A 16,091-nucleotide genomic window follows, 5' to 3' on the forward strand; every position below is an offset into this window, starting at 1 on the left:
TCCAGTTCTGTCTGACTCTAAAGCCCATGGTCCAGACCCCCCTTTTCCATCTAGATGCTCTCCCTAGGCGAATTCCCAGGGGCTTTGGGGTCAAATTGTAGTTTCACTTTTCTTTGTCTCCTCCCACCCCCATGCCTTTCAAACCATTTAAGTTAGGTGGAATTCTTAGGCAGATGCGCCCTCTGTTTTTAGCAGTCACTAATGGCGTGGTGGAGTCATGGCATATAGTATTGGATTGACACATAGGACACTTGAATACAGATTCTGGCTCTGCCATTTGGCTCTGACTGTAAGACTGAGCAGAATTAAATAGTTCTCAAGCATGAGTGGGTCTGTAGGTCCATAGATAAATTTTCTGAATTTACTGGGGCACTAATTCAAATTCCTAGATTAGCAGACCCCAACCAGACCTACGGAGTCCAAATCACAAGGGATAGGACTCAGGATTCTGTATTTTATAAGCTCTCTGGGATTCTTATGTGCACTCAGGTTTGGAAACCTATATATTCAAAATCTGAGTCTTGTACTAGGCATTTATTATTTTATATGTGATATTTATATTTACATTAAACAGTAATGCTAACTTTTTAGAGCAAACTTAAGTTACTGTAGAATTAATTTTTTTTATTTTGACTGCTAACGATGATCTAAAGTTTTATGTACTTTGGTAGAGAAAAATGATTTTTATATAAAAAGTTGGATTTTATATATTAATGAACAGCTACTAATAAACTATTTAGTAGCATTCACTAGAAAGCATAATGAAACGTTCTTTAAAATCCTCTTTAAAACCCGAAAGTAAAAAGTCACAGATATTTGCTAAAACCAGAGAGTTTGCAAATGGTTTAAGCTATTTAAGAATTTTTTTATTTATTTTAGATATGTTCCAGAACAAAAAGAACACAGGTCCCAGTTTAAGAGGGGTTTCATGCAAGGGCATGTAAACAGACAAGAAAAAGAAGAAAAAGAAGCAATCTATAAAGAACGCTGGCCAGATTATGTAAGGGAACTGCGAAAAAGGTATGTGTTTTTTGCTTGTTTTTAATCTAATTTGGGATCACAGAGGCTAAATGACTAAAACAAAAAAGCAGAGATGGTCTTCTTGAATTTGTTTCTAACTATTGTTATCCCAGTAATACTTCTATATGTTAATTGTGTTTTCCCATTTGCTGATTGAATTAATTTTAAGATTTTAAGATAACAGGTTGAACCTTAGGAAACTTGATCAGGCATTTCATGACTTCCTATTTAACTTTGCTAGGTATTCTGCAAGTACTGTAGATGTTCTGGAAATGATCGATGATGATAAAGTTGATCTGAATTTGATTGCTGCCCTTATCCGACACATTGTTTTGGAAGAAGAGGTTAGTTTTTTTTGTTTCTTAGTGATGTAATTTTAATTTCATTAATATATCAAGACCCTGAGAAAAGAAGAATAATTTTTTAAATGCTTTTTACAAGTAGCATATGGAAGAAATTGACACTAGAAATAAGAATCTCAGAATACCAAAATTGAGGCATTTGATCTATTTGAAGAAAAGACTAAACAAATGAAATGTCTGGGTTGTAAATCCTATTTTTAAAGAGTGAGCTTCAGGATGACTAGGTGGCTCAGTCAGTTAAGCATCCAACTCTTGATTTGAGCTCAAGTCATGATCTCAGTTTGTGAGATTGAGCCCTACATGGGGCTCCACACGCAGCACAGAACCTCTTTGGGCTTTGAGAGAACTCTCTCCCTCTTTCTCTGCCCCTCCCTCACTTGCTTTCTCTCTCTCTCTCTCTCTCTCTCTCTCTCTCTCTCTCAAAATAAACATTAAAAAGAGTGAGCTTCTATTCTTTAGTTACAATCAGTAAATAAAACTTCTGAAGCTAGTTTAAGTGTGCACAGAAGTTTACATTTAGTGTGTTTGGTTATGTGATACTTTGTAATGGTTATTTCCCCTCCATATAGGATGGTGCAATACTGGTCTTCCTACCAGGCTGGGACAATATCAGCACTTTACATGATCTCTTGATGTCACAAGTGATGTTTAAATCAGGTATTATGGAAATGCATTTTATTACAATTCTAAGAATAGTACTTAAATCATATGCAGCATGTGTTTTTTTTCTTTTATTTGAAGAAGCGTTGCTTAGTCTAAGGCTGCCTCACTGTAGGAACTTGGTGGTCTTAAGCCCAGGTTGGGTTTTTTCAAAAGTTGGATCTCTTTCTCTCTTTTTTAAAAAATAAAGTTCTAGGTCACAAGATGAAGGTGGTAGGTATATGGTGAAGTTCTTTATTTGGTATTATGAGAATATTTTACTCCTTTTTCTAAATTTGCCTAATAATATTGAGCCCTTAAAGTTAAGATGTTGGTACTTGCGTTTGTTTTTTCACTCACTGCTGCATTTAATTGGGCAGAAAATAAGGTTGAATTTATCCCTTAGCCCAGCGTTTCTCAGTTCTGAATATACAAGTCACTAGTGGTGCTTCTGTAAAATTCAGATACTCAGACCCCATCCTCACCCCAAATCTGAGAATGTGACTTGAACGTCTATAGTTTTAAAAAATTCTATAGGTGCTTCCAACGCTTAAATAGCATGTTTAAGAGACATAATCTCTTATGTCTCAGAAATATATGGGACCATTTTTCTCCTATAAAATGCAGCCAGAACATTTTCAGGAATAATTATTAACTTCCAATCAGTAAAATACAAAGCAAATTCTATTTAGTATTATATAATTCTAATTATATTTTCTAAACTTAATCTCTTGAATTGCTTTTGACACATTTTATTTTTACAAGACACTAAAAATTTTTTGATCTAATTGACTGAAATAGTAAAGCAGTAGTAAAGCAGTATTTTTCATTCTTTGTTAAATCCCATTGTAGTAATGTCCTCAAAACATTCTCTATAATTAAAATTGTTTACTGTTCTATAGCTGGAAAATGTTTTTATCTGATTATCAGGGCTTCTCTGTAATGAAATAACTACTTTCAGTGATAACCTTTGTCTATAGAAAAAGTGTAGTTGTGATTAAACTATGCAATTGAATTGTTTTTTTAAACAACTGGGATTCTTTTTTTGGCCGAACCTTCTAACGTTGGTCTCTCCCACCCCCCAAAAAAACACTACTGTATGATCTACTTTTAGTTTTAAAAAATGTGAGTATGTGTGGGGCACTGAGCTGGCTCAATCAGTAAAGCATGCAGCTCTTGATCTCAGGGTCGTGAGTTCAAGCCCCATGTTGGGTGTAGAGTTTACTTCAAATAAAAAATGTTGAGTATGTGTATATATTTACCAGGAAAAATACAAGGAAGATCTACCAAAATGTAACACTACAATTACATGCTGTGATATTGGTTATTATAATTGACTTTATTAATTTTCTAATTCTCAAGGAAGGAGGTATTAATTTATACTTTAACCACCTGCTCAATTCTTTTTAAAAAGAAATCTTTCCAAAGTTTAACAAGAATGTTTTTTCTCAAGTTATAGTTTTAAAATTTAGCCTTAATGATTGGCTGTACTCTGTTGACCATGTTAAAAGGGGCAAAAAAATTGGTCTAACTCTATACTGACTAAAGGTGAATTTTGAAACTCAATTTATTGAATGCTTATCAACTTATTTTTTTCTTCTCATAAGAGTATAGACTTTTTTCCCACTGACTACTGTAGTTGTGCAATATCAGCAGTCTAAACTCTTTTTACCCCAATTATGTTACCTTTAACAGAATTGTTTTTACTTTCATTGTTTTACCTGGCTACTGATTTTTTTTTTAACTTGTAATGAAACATTTAAACTTAGAGAAAACTAGAGAATCGTACAGTGAACAACATATACCAATGACTTCAATGCAGCAATTATTTTTGTGATCTAATTTTTTCCTTTTTAAAATAAATTGCGGCTGTCATATATTATCTCTCAAAATATATGCATCTCTAAAAATGTACTTTTCTATATAATATATAACCATAGTACCATTTTTATATCTAATTCTTAACATCATCTAATAATCCAGTCTATAATCAGATTTTCCCATTTTCCCCCAAAAGTGTCTTTCACAGCTAATAGTTCAAATTACAGAAAATTGTAAGCCAGATAAGTCTTTTACTCCACATAATCACTTTCATATCCCCCTTACCTTCCCCATGGTAATGATTTGTGGAAAAGACTAGGCTAGGTCCACCTACCTCGACTTTCTAGACTTGTCTGAATCTGAGTCTTCATAATATTATCATTTGATCCTTTCTTACCTATACTTATAAAATGGAAGTTACATCTTAAGGCCTAATCCAACTCAAAGTAAATTATTTTTGGCCTGAGTATTGATCGAGTTAATGCATTTCATATTGTGTTACAGAGACAAGTAATTCAGAGCAATCTTTTTAGCAATATCAATTGCTTGACAGCTTTTTACTACCTTTTAAGATTTGTAACCCTTATCAGGATTTGGGAAGTATCATATTTCCTTTGAATAACAATAGTTTTTGGCAGGGGGAATACAGTTATCTTGAGTCATCTCGATACTTGCTAGAGATTTAAGTCTTTAAGTCGGGTTGCATTTTTTTTGTAATCATAGCTAAACTTGAAGTTTACCCTTGCTTCTTTAACATTCCCTTATTTCCATCACTAATAACTACACCAAACTTTCTCCCTATTGTCTAGTAATCACGAATGGGTTGAACTATTTCATTTTGAAACTTAAAAAGTAGGAATGTGATTTTACATTTCTAACAAAATTACATTTAAAAATGTGGGTCACTTTACCAGTGCTGTTTCATTATTTTTTTAACATAAAAGTGGACATGGGAATTTCATTAAAGTGCTCTAAAAATTCACTTATTATCTATATGATTAAAATAGTGAGGATCCCCCAAGGTCTATAAACTTATATTCATATTAGAGCGAATTTTTTGATGTTCAGTTAACTGATGGGAATAGAACTAATGATGTTTTCTAGCATAATTTGAAAAGATTGTTCCTAACTTTTAAGCATTCTTTAGGAATTTGGGGAATATGTTTATCAATGTGAAATAAATTGACAGAATAAAATGTCAGTAAGAACTTACTGGAGCACTAAGAAAACAAGAAAATAAAAAGAATAAAGTTTCTCCGATTATACATAGTAATATAAATTAAGAATTATGTGCTTAACTAATCTGGAGCTTTTCTGCAACTGTTTATCTTAAAGTTTACTTTTCTTTTTTAATTTTCAGACAGGTTTATTATTATACCCTTACATTCACTGATGCCTACGGTTAACCAGACACAGGTATGTTGTTAAATGTATTCATCCTCTGTCTTTCAGATTGAGGCAAGCTTCAGATTAAGGACTGCTTATTATCTTTTATTTTTTTTGAAGGTGCATTTTCAAGTAGTAATCCATATAAAAATCACTTCTTTAAGAACTTTGCAAATGAATCTTCAGGGGATAATTGCACAAAAACTCGAGTAACTGAGTAATTAACAAATTACTTTTGTCAGCATTAGGGAAAAGTTTATAGACTGGTTTCACCAGTAACTTGTTTGGGTTGCAGTTATCTATGACATACTACAGCTTGATGTTTGAGATTTTGATTTAACAGAATTAATGTATTTGTAGGTATGAGATTTCCTGTTTTATCAATAATATATTATTATGGTTTTGAATGTTTTGTCTCTTGTCAGGTTCAGGCATGTCCCTTGTTAGGATCAACACTGCATTCTCAAAGACAAGATAGTTTTCTGGACTGCAGTGTTTGCAGGCCCTGATAGAAGGAGATGGCTCAGAAGAAAGTCTGTCTCTCTCTCTCTCTCTCTCTCTTGTACTTTTCCCCCTCCTTTTGTGAGAAAATCTCAAGGCATTTCTTATTGAGGCTCTTTTAATATCTTTTCTGCTGATTCTTTAATCCTGAGTAAGCCTCAGCCAATCCAATTAGAGTACATACCTAAGTGAAGACAAGGGGTGAAGGACTGTTAGTTCCAAAGACCAGACAGAAGAGTACTTTCACTCTGACACACTAATAGTAAACTGTGTATTCCTTTGCTAGAAATTATATGACTACATTAGAAATTCTATTTTCTGTTGATTACCTTTGATGTAAACGAAGAGATAAGTGTATGCATTTCTTTGCATTATAGCCAAGTGGTACTTGACCACAAGTTCTCCTTTTACTTAGGTGGCTTTGTGAAGGATGCCATTGAAGATTTTATTTTTTTTAGTTTGACTTCAAAAACTTGTATGTAGTGGTACAGCCCGCTGCTATCCATTCTGAGTTTGGCATCTGCCTGGGTGATTGGTGTCCCTTACCCATAGAGTTTTGGATCATTCGTAATTCTTATTGTTAAACTGAACTCTCTCTCTCTCTCAAGAGTTTGATACCCAAAAAAACATTTTGCTTTACAGTTCTTGTTAAAAAACATTCTGTAAATTTAATCCTATTTCATTTGAAATTTAGTTTGTGATAAGGTTCATTCTAAAATCTGGGAGATTTTGTTTGGTTTAACGAAAATGATGGTTTAATTGAAAATGATGTGTACCTATAAGTATGTGTACAAATGTTAGATGCATATGTGAAGGAATGAACGCAATGTTGAAAAGGAACAGTATCTGAAGTAATTCTGATTGGAAGAATGATGTCTTAGAAATTAATGTGCTTTTGAGGTTTTGATGTATTGATTCTTACAGGTATTTAAAAGAACTCCTCCTGGTGTTCGGAAAATAGTAATTGCTACCAATATTGCAGAGACTAGGTAAAAATTGTTTTAAATATCAACTACTGATGATTATGAGTTTTGAGCCCCATAAATTAGCATACCTTATACACTTCTCTCTCTAAAAGATACTTCATAATGTCTTTAAAGTTAATTTAGTCATGGTGTTGGGCAGAGGCTTTTGTTTGCTTTCTAATCCTATAATGGTTTAGCCTTTCTAAGTGTTTTTTAAAAAGCCTTCTTGGGGTGCCTAGTGGCTCAGTTGGTTAAGCGTCCAACTTCAGCCCAAGTCATGATCTCTCAGTTGGTGAGTTTGAGCCCTTCAATGGGCTCTGTGCTGACAGCTCAGAGCCTGGAGCCTACCTCAAATTCTGTGTCTCCCTCCCTCTCTATCTCTCTGCCTCTCTGCACCTCCCCTGCTTGCACAGTGACTCTGTCTCAAAAATAAACATTAAAAAAAAACCTTCTTAAGGAATCATGGGAGTTGAGGTCAATTTTGGTTTTGCCTTTTTCTGGTTGGGGGTCGTCGTATTGTTTGGTAATTAGTTATGAATAGCCTTAAAATTTCTTATATTCCTTTGGAAGCATTAATATGTCTTTATACTCATTGAAACAGATTTTTCTGTGGAAGCTGATATTAAACCATGTGGGAACTTGGGCCCACAGAGCTAGGTACAAAAGTCATCAAGCAAGCTATGAAGTTTGACTATGGGCAAATAAAAATTCCTCATGTCATCTGCAGAATTGACTGCCACTACAGCTCCTGATGCTGCCTGCCCAACAAGGGGCTTGATCCCTGTAATGTTGGTGAATGTGGGAACAGTGGTGAAAATCCCTAACTGCAAAATCAATATGACTAATTAAAAATGCTTTGAAGTCCCTATCTGTAGTCCTGTTAGAGGTTATGTGCTTTTAATGTATTTTTAATATTTCATACATCTGTTTTCCAAACAGCATTACCATAGATGATGTAGTTTATGTAATAGATGGAGGAAAAATAAAAGAGACACACTTTGACACACAAAACAACATCAGTACCATGTCTGCTGAGTGGGTTAGTAAAGCTAATGCCAAACAAAGGAAAGGTCGAGCTGGAAGGTAAGATGGAACCTTTGTCTGTAAGTTGTTTTAATCATAGTTTCTTTGGAAAAATATCTGCCAAGTTTTCTATTTTTAATTTTTCAATCTAGTTAATTAAAATTAATATTATTTGTTAATTTGTTATTCTATTTAATTTTGTTTCCATTTTTTAAAAAGCATGAATTACTAATCATAACTAGTAATAATATTTGAATGTCATGTTATCTCCTAAACACTTTGTATATATTAACTTGCTTAATCTTCACAACAATGCTAGGAACTAGGTTATTGCCCCCATTTTAAGGGTATGGAAATTAAGGTATAAAGAAATTAAAAGTTAAACAGTTGTGTAAGTAGCAGAGTCAGAACTTGAACCCAGGCAGTCTGGCTCCAGTCTGGGCTCCTAACCCTGTGCTTTACATCTATACTAGTTTTTCACTATTAGTTACCAATGAAAACACAAGGAAGTTTTCTCATTGATATGGGGGTAGCATAAGAAATAATATCTCTATCTTAATGGTAGAAAGAGTGATTTGCCTTTAACACAAGTAATTGCACTTATTATTCATTTTAATACATACTTCCTAGAAGTTTTACACCCTTATTCATATGAGTGGTAGAATCACGTCTGAAGTTGTAGAAGAGAGTTTTTCTTTTGCCTCCTACAGGTAGTACGAAAAAATTTCCATTAATCTTCAGATAACTGGCGTAAGTAAGGAAAGGAGAGTTAGATAATTTCAGCAATACTTTGTTTTACATTTGTAGGTAGTAAAGCTCTGTATCTTGCTATAATCTTTGCAGATTATCCCACTGCAATTTGTAGGCCGTTTATTAGATTATGCAGTTGCTGCTCTTGAGCTGAAGTGATACCTTATTCTAAGAATAATCTCTAAGACTGAGGTTTTCTCATGAAGACTTAATACCACTGGATACTAATTCAAGTAGTATTCACCATTGTGGTACACTTTTTTATATGAATAGTAAACATACTAGCCTTAGGTTTGATCCATAAAACGGTTCTAGAAATAAAGTAAACGAAGTATTATGTTTCGTCTAAATTTTCATTTGCAGTAGCTTGATAGAAGTTAACTGTGGAATTACAGTGGTTTAATTCAAATGAAAAATAGCCCCTTGTAGGGTCCACAGATAATAAATTCCTTTACCAAAGCCTGATTTGATTAATAATTACTTTGAAGGCCAGATCAAACTATATTATATGGTCCTCAGTGGAAGCATTCTTCGTTTTTACAGGCATGTTATATTAATAGATGATGGGTCTTTGTATACTTGTGACAGAAATAGCTAAGAATTTTAGAATTTATTTTTATTCCTATAGAAAATGGACCTCCCCCTCCTTTAGCAGCAAGAGCCCATAGGAATATTTATTCTGTTTGAAAATATATGAATACCCTCACCTCTACATGTCTATCCTTAACACTGTCCATTTATATCACTAAAGAAAAATTCAGCAACTAAAACATTTCCAAAATCCCTCTGAGAGCTCACTAAATAGCACATACTTAAAAGTTTTAGGGGCGCCTGGGTGGCTCAGTCGGTTAAGCGTCCGACTTCGGCTCAGGTCACGATCTTGCGGTCCGTGAGTTCGAGCCCCGCGTCGGGCTCTGGGCTGATGCCTCAGAGCCTGGAGCCTGCTTCCAATTCTGTGTCTCCCTGTCTCTCTGACCCTCCCCCATTCATGCTCTGTCTCTCTCTGTCTCAAAAATAAATAAACTTAAAAAAAAAAAAATTTAAAGATTTTAAATAATATAGACAGGTTAACATAATGCTAGGATTATTACATAAAATGCTCACAAGGCATATAGAGGGTAAACCTCAGTAAGCAGTTATTAAGCACAGCATTCTGGAATCTGTAAGTTAGTAAAAAGGAACCAAATTATTGGTGCGGGGAGGAAATCATCTCTTTCTTAAAACTAGAACATAGGGATAATGGATCTAGATAATGTTCCTCAGATACATGGGGAGAAGGAATGTATGATTAATAAAAATGAAATATTAAGTTAGTTATGGTGTAGTTCATATGATACAGATATTGGCTATTTTCCCTGCTTGCTATTTTCTCTGGAGTTCTAAAAAGTCATTGGTAATGTTCCTTTTATTTATTTATTTTTTAAGAGTGCAGCCTGGTCATTGCTATCATCTATATAATGGTCTTAGAGCAAGCCTTCTGGATGACTATCAACTGCCAGAAATTTTGAGAACTCCTCTAGAAGAGCTTTGTTTACAAATAAAGGTAAATTAGGTGGGAGAGTTAAGGAACTAAATGGAGAGTGGGGTTCTAATTTTCAACATTTGTATAGAAGAAAGTAGTATATTAATCTGTGAAGAATTGTTATCATGCGTGTGTGTGTGTGTGTGTGTGTGTGTGTGTGTGTGTGTGTGTTTTAGTAAACTGTCTTTAAACTTCCTTCAAATGTTTATTAAACACATTTTATCATGTACTGCTCTAGGATCATGCTGCCTGTGTTTGAATCCTAACTCCCCTGACAGGCTAGTGGCAAGTTATTTAAATAAAGCTTATATAGAATTCTTTAGAACATTGCCTGGCATGTAGTGAGTAAGTGTTCAGTAAATAAATATTAGCTACATGTACTGTTACTACATCTTAAGGTGCTGTCCGTCTGATAAACCATTCACCATTTTTTGGCATTTTATATGTATTTTGATAGAAACAACCTTTTTATTTTGAAAAAGATCGGTAATAACCTATTTGTTGAGATTTTAACCAGCTACTTTTCTCATTAATATAAAGCTGGTGGGTGATAGAAAGTAGTAATGTGAAAATCATGTATAAGTTTGATGCTTTATTAATTGACTGACACAGGCATGACTAAACTGTTAATGTCAGTATATGATATATGTTTAATTATATTTGTCTTCCCCCAGATTTTAAGGCTAGGTGGAATTGCTTATTTTCTGAGTAGGTTAATGGATCCACCATCAGATGAAGCGGTGTCACTCTCCATAAAACACCTGATGGAACTGGTAAATTTTATTTTATTTTTCAAAATGTTAAGTTAGAGCACGTAAGCCACCTGATTAAAAAATTTACTCTCATTACTATGAAGTAGATCAATGAATACACAGTGCCAAATTTGATTTACTCTTTGGCTTGGTATATGAAACGTGAATTAGAAAGTTATAAAATGATACCTTTGTGATGGTCTTATTATTCTGGGTCCTTTCCACACAATTTTTTCATTGTAGGCTTGTTTTAAAACTAGATAAAATTTTGGGGGCGCCTGGGTGGCTCATTCGGTTAAGCGTCCGACTTCAGCCTGGGTCATGATCTCGCTGTTCTGGATTTCAAGCCCCGCATTGTTCTCTGTGCTGACAGCTCGGAGCCTGGAGCCTGTTTCAGATTTTGGTCTCCCTCCCTCTCTCTGTCTCTGCCCCTTCCCCACTCCTACTTTATCTGTCTCAAAAATAAACATAAAAAAAAAAACTAGATAAAATGTTATATCTTTCAGTTTACTGGTCTTTGTCTTCATTTGCATTCTTCAGATGAATTTGGTTGGTTTCTTAGATTCTTCTGATTACCATAATGTTTTCAGAGCTTTTCTCAAATCCAAGTAATTTAATGACTGTGGACATCTTATGAAGGCAATTCTTGTATTTTTGAAAGAATACTAATGAGCTTTATATCCCCCTGCCTGACATTTTGGTCTTAATTTTTTTGTTTTGTTTTGTTCTGCTTTAGTTTCTTTCTGTGACATCATTGTTTTGAGAAACTAGTTTCAGTGACTTAACAAGTGACTACTTAGTTGGTAGCCATCCCTGCACAAGACCATGTTGAGAAGAGTCACAGGACTGGCTATGAATTAGTACCCAGAGTGAGGAGAAGGGCGCTGTGAGGTAATGCTCAGAGAAGAGAAAAAGTGGTTCAAGCTGTCTTCTCCAATAAGGCAGCCACTGGTCACATGTGACTATTTAAATTTGAATTTTGAAGTAAATTACAAATTCAGCATCTCTAGTCACATTGCACATAGAACATTTTTGTCATTGCTAAAATTGTTGATTCGTGTGGGGTTAGAGGTTTCTGAAGATGTACTTTATATATTTCATTTTTATTTAAGCCATTTATACAGGTAATTTTGAGAATTTGACCTACATCAGAACACTGTAGTAGGTTTTAATGTGAGTTATTTAAATGAAAAAGCATTGTTAATTATCTGTCTTTGTTGGAATTTGTATTAGGTTTAGTGAGGTTCCTGGTACTTTAGGAAATAGTACAGTTTTACTGCTGACCGGTCTTCCCACCTAGGCTTTTATCTAGTAGAATAGAGCTTTGCTGCTATTTCGTCTAATAGAATAGAGCGAGGTGGCAATCAGAGAATCAACTTACTGTTGATGGTAGAGATGGATGACCAGAGAACAGCTGGACTCTGAAGCCCAAGTGGGTGGCTTCTTCTCTCCCAACTGAATTTAAGAACCAGTCTTTACTTAGCCGTTTGCTTGAAACGGCCATGCAAATCCTTCTCTCAACAGTAGATTCCAAAGCTTTTTTAAAGTTTTTATTTAAATTACAGTTAAAATACAGTGTAGTATTAGTTTCAGTTGTACCATATAGTGATTTTATGCTTCCTTAAGACACCCAGTGCTCATCACAAGTGCATTCCTTATCGCCATCACCTGTTTAACCCATCTCCCCACCCATCTCCCCTCTGGTAACCATCTGTTCTCTGTAATTAAGAGTCTGTTTCTTGGTTTGCCTCTCTGGGATTTTTTGTTTTTGTTTCTGTTTTTCTTTTCTGTATGCTCTTTGGTTTCTTAAATTTTATGTATGAGTTAAATTATTAGGTGTTTGTCTTTCTCTGAGTGACTTATTTCACTTAGCATGATACTCCATCCACATCTTTGGAAATGTCAAGATTTCATTCTTTTTTATAGTTGAGTAATATTCCTATATATATATCTATATCTATATCTAGGTATAGATATAGATATAGATATAGATATATATGCATGCCACATGCCACATCTTCTTTACCCATTCATCAGTTGGTGGACACTTGGGCTGCTTTTGTAGTTTAACTATTGTAGACAGTGCTGCTGTAAACATTTGGGGTGCATGTATCCCTTTGAATTGGTATTTTTGTATTCTTGGAGCGAATACCTGGTAGTGCACTTGCTGGATTGTAAGGTAATTCTATTTTTAACTTTTTGAAGAATGGCCATGCTGTTTTCCACAGTGGATACACCAGTTTGGGTTCCCACCAACAGTGCATCATTAGGGTTCCCCTTTCTCCACATCTTCGCCAACACCTTTTGTTTCTTGTGTTGATTTTAGCCATTCTGACAGGCATGAGGTGATATCTCATTGTGGTTTCTATTTGTATTTCCCTAATGACAAGTGATGAGCATCTTTTCATGTGTCTGTTAGCCATCTATATTTTTTGGAAAAATGTCTGTTCATGTCTTCTGCCCATTTTTAATCAGATTATTCATTTTTAGGGTGTTGAGTTTTATAAGTTCTTTATATATTTTGAATACTAACCCTCTATCAGATATGTCATTTCCAGATATTTTCTCCCATTCTGTAGGTTGCTTTTTAGTTTTGTTGATGGTTGGTTGGGGAAGGGGCAGAGAATCCCAAGCAGACTCCTTGCTGTCAGTGCGGACCCAAGCACAGGGCTCCCATTTTGCAAACCGAAATCATGAGATCATGACTTGAATTGAAATCAGGAGTCAGACACTTAACCCATTAAGCCACCTAGAGGCCCTATAAATAGTTCTGTTTATCCCTTTCCAATCATCTAGGACCCATAGTACAATCTTGAGCAGAAGTGGTATGATAGTGTACATTCTTGTGTTCTTTTTCTCAGAGGGAAAGCTGTCAACAATTTGTTGAGTGTATTTGTTGAAGATTTTTTTCATGGAAACCGTCAAATTAAGGAAGTTTCTGGTTTACTAAAAGATTTTTATTGTGCATGGATAATTGATTTTGTCAAATCCCTTTTCTGCCTCTCATGAGATTATGATGTGGGTTTTTTCTTGTTTAATTTGCTGTGTATTGGATTACGTTGATTTTTTTTTTTTTCAAATGTTAAACCAACTTTCATTCCTGAAACAAATCTAACTTGCTGGGATTCAATTTGCCTTTTTTTTTTTTTTCCTCCCTGTGGTTTCTCATGCATAAGTTTATTTAGTAGTTTTCCTTTCTCCAAATGTCCCTGTCCAGTTTGTTACCAAGATTATGCCAGGTACAAAAAAACAAGTAGGGAGCATTATATATTGTTTTTTGTTTTTCTGTTCTCTGAAAGAATTTTTTGTAAGATTAAGGTTATTTCCACCATAAATGTTTAGTAGAAGTCTTTTCTGATGGGATACATACGGGTTACGGTTTTTATTTTTTGTTGATATCTTTTTGTGTACCTAGTTACTTTAATTGTGTACTGGACATTGCATTTATAGTGCTCTTTGTAGATAAAAATTTGAAACCTAAGATGATGATAACTTTCTCCAGCGAAGATTTATGTTGCTTCTGCCAGGAAAAGAAGCACCAGTTCTGGGCTCACCTCCCTGGACTTCTGTTATTCTCCAAATTCTATACTTAGAATTTTTATACTTCTTTTTTAACTCCTCAGTGTCTTCAAGCAGCTTTCCTAGCTGTATTCAGTGGGACGATTGGACCAAATTACCTAGGTAATCAGAGCAGTAGCCCACCCCCAGTTTTCAGTGTTCTGGATATGCCCATTATTTCTTGCCTTCCTGTCTGATGTAAACTACCAGAATCAAAGCTTTGCATTATATATTTCGAATATATAATAGTTGTTTTTTTCTTTGTTTTATTTTGTCCCACAACACCAGGGGGTGATTTTATTTGATTGAAAGATTGCTAATGTGGTATTTCTCTTATTTCTCTCCTAACATTTAGAGTAGGGCCAGGTTGTGGATATTTTATTTGTCTATTTTAATGTAAGTTTCTAACCTTTGCTGACTTCAGAAATTCTGTTTTGGTGAAGAAAACAGCATCAAACAATATTAAAGCGTTTGGGTCTAAGAGTGAGACCTCTCCTGTTGTTTATTTTAAAGCAAGCTAAAATAGCTTTGAATAGGATGCTTTACAGTGTTGATTTTAAACATAAATCCGTGCTTTACAGAATGCTTTGGATAAACAAGAAGAATTGACACCCCTTGGAGTCCACTTAGCACGATTACCAGTTGAGCCACACATTGGAAAAATGATTCTTTTTGGAGCTCTTTTCTGTTGTTTAGACCCAGTACTCACCATTGCTGCTAGTCTCAGCTTCAAAGATCCTTTTGTCATTCCATTGGTAAGAAAGATACAGATAAAAGGCTAAGCGTTTTTATATTCACAGAATAGTTTTTGTTGAGATCCATTTTTCAGCATTTTATTCGAATGCCTTTCTCACTTGACCATCAGGGCAATTTAAGTGGCCTTCATCTATTTTTTCTTTTTTTTTTTTTTTTTTCCTTCTTTCTTAAGGGCAAAGAAAAGATTGCAGATGCAAGAAGAAAAGAATTGGCAAAAGATACCAAAAGTGACCATTTGACAGTTGTGAATGCATTTGAGGTAAAAAATGACTTGTTCTGGATTGTGACAGTTCATTCAAGTGAAAAGCTGATAATAGATGTACTCAGTTTTTAAAATGTGTATATTTAATAGGTATCAGGAATAAATTGCTGAGTGTTTAAAATTAGGTGAACATTTAAAAAACATTGCACATGATATATTTTTTGATAGTTCATTACATTTACCCTTTTGGGAAAAAAAAATCTATATTTGTGTTTTGATAACAGTAGAACAAATTAACAGTTTATCTTAAAAGTCTATTTTATATTCATTTATATCTTTGTGTTGACATTCGTAAAAGGTGGTCTTAGTCTGTTTATTAATAAACTGTAACTTATTCAGATTTAACATTTTGATGACTATGCTAATCATGCACATTATTTAGAGAGACCGTTTCTCCTCCCAAAAGTCAAGCTTATGTGAGGAATACATTTATCACCCATATTTGCAAAATTTAAATGTAATTAGGTTTTTAGAGATAGTATCTTTTTACTGTAGCTCTAGATTCATTTTTATACCACATATTATGGGAAAGTTATGTATTTTTTTTCTTTGAGCTCATCCAGTATTAACTTTTCTTTTTCCCCATCTTCCCTTGTCTGTGTATATAACTTCATATACATACATATATATTATATATACATATTATATATATATATATTTACATACATATATATTATATATATATTATATATATATAATATATATATATATATTTGTGTATATTCCAATACAGTAGCATTAGAATTTGTTCAGCAGTGTTCTTTTTTATTAATA

General features: G+C 34.1%; 1 protein-coding gene across 1 annotated transcript in view; it reads left to right on the plus strand.

Annotated features, from left to right (window-relative positions):
• DHX36 (DEAH-box helicase 36) overlaps window positions 1–16,091 on the plus strand; it is a 50,617-nt gene that overhangs the window by 21,846 nt on the left and 12,680 nt on the right. The window contains exons 10-19 of the mRNA XM_060639023.3: window positions 880–1,020; window positions 1,262–1,364; window positions 1,952–2,039; window positions 5,203–5,258; window positions 6,654–6,718; window positions 7,634–7,777; window positions 9,893–10,010; window positions 10,664–10,762; window positions 14,881–15,054; window positions 15,228–15,314. Of these exons, the coding sequence (XP_060495006.2) occupies window positions 880–1,020; window positions 1,262–1,364; window positions 1,952–2,039; window positions 5,203–5,258; window positions 6,654–6,718; window positions 7,634–7,777; window positions 9,893–10,010; window positions 10,664–10,762; window positions 14,881–15,054; window positions 15,228–15,314 (1,075 nt within the window). The remainder of the gene's footprint in view (window positions 1–879; window positions 1,021–1,261; window positions 1,365–1,951; window positions 2,040–5,202; window positions 5,259–6,653; window positions 6,719–7,633; window positions 7,778–9,892; window positions 10,011–10,663; window positions 10,763–14,880; window positions 15,055–15,227; window positions 15,315–16,091) is intronic.

This window comes from Panthera onca, chromosome C2, assembly GCF_046562875.1.
Source record: "Panthera onca isolate mPanOnc1 chromosome C2, mPanOnc1 haplotype 2, whole genome shotgun sequence".
NCBI lineage: Eukaryota > Metazoa > Chordata > Mammalia > Carnivora > Felidae > Panthera > Panthera onca.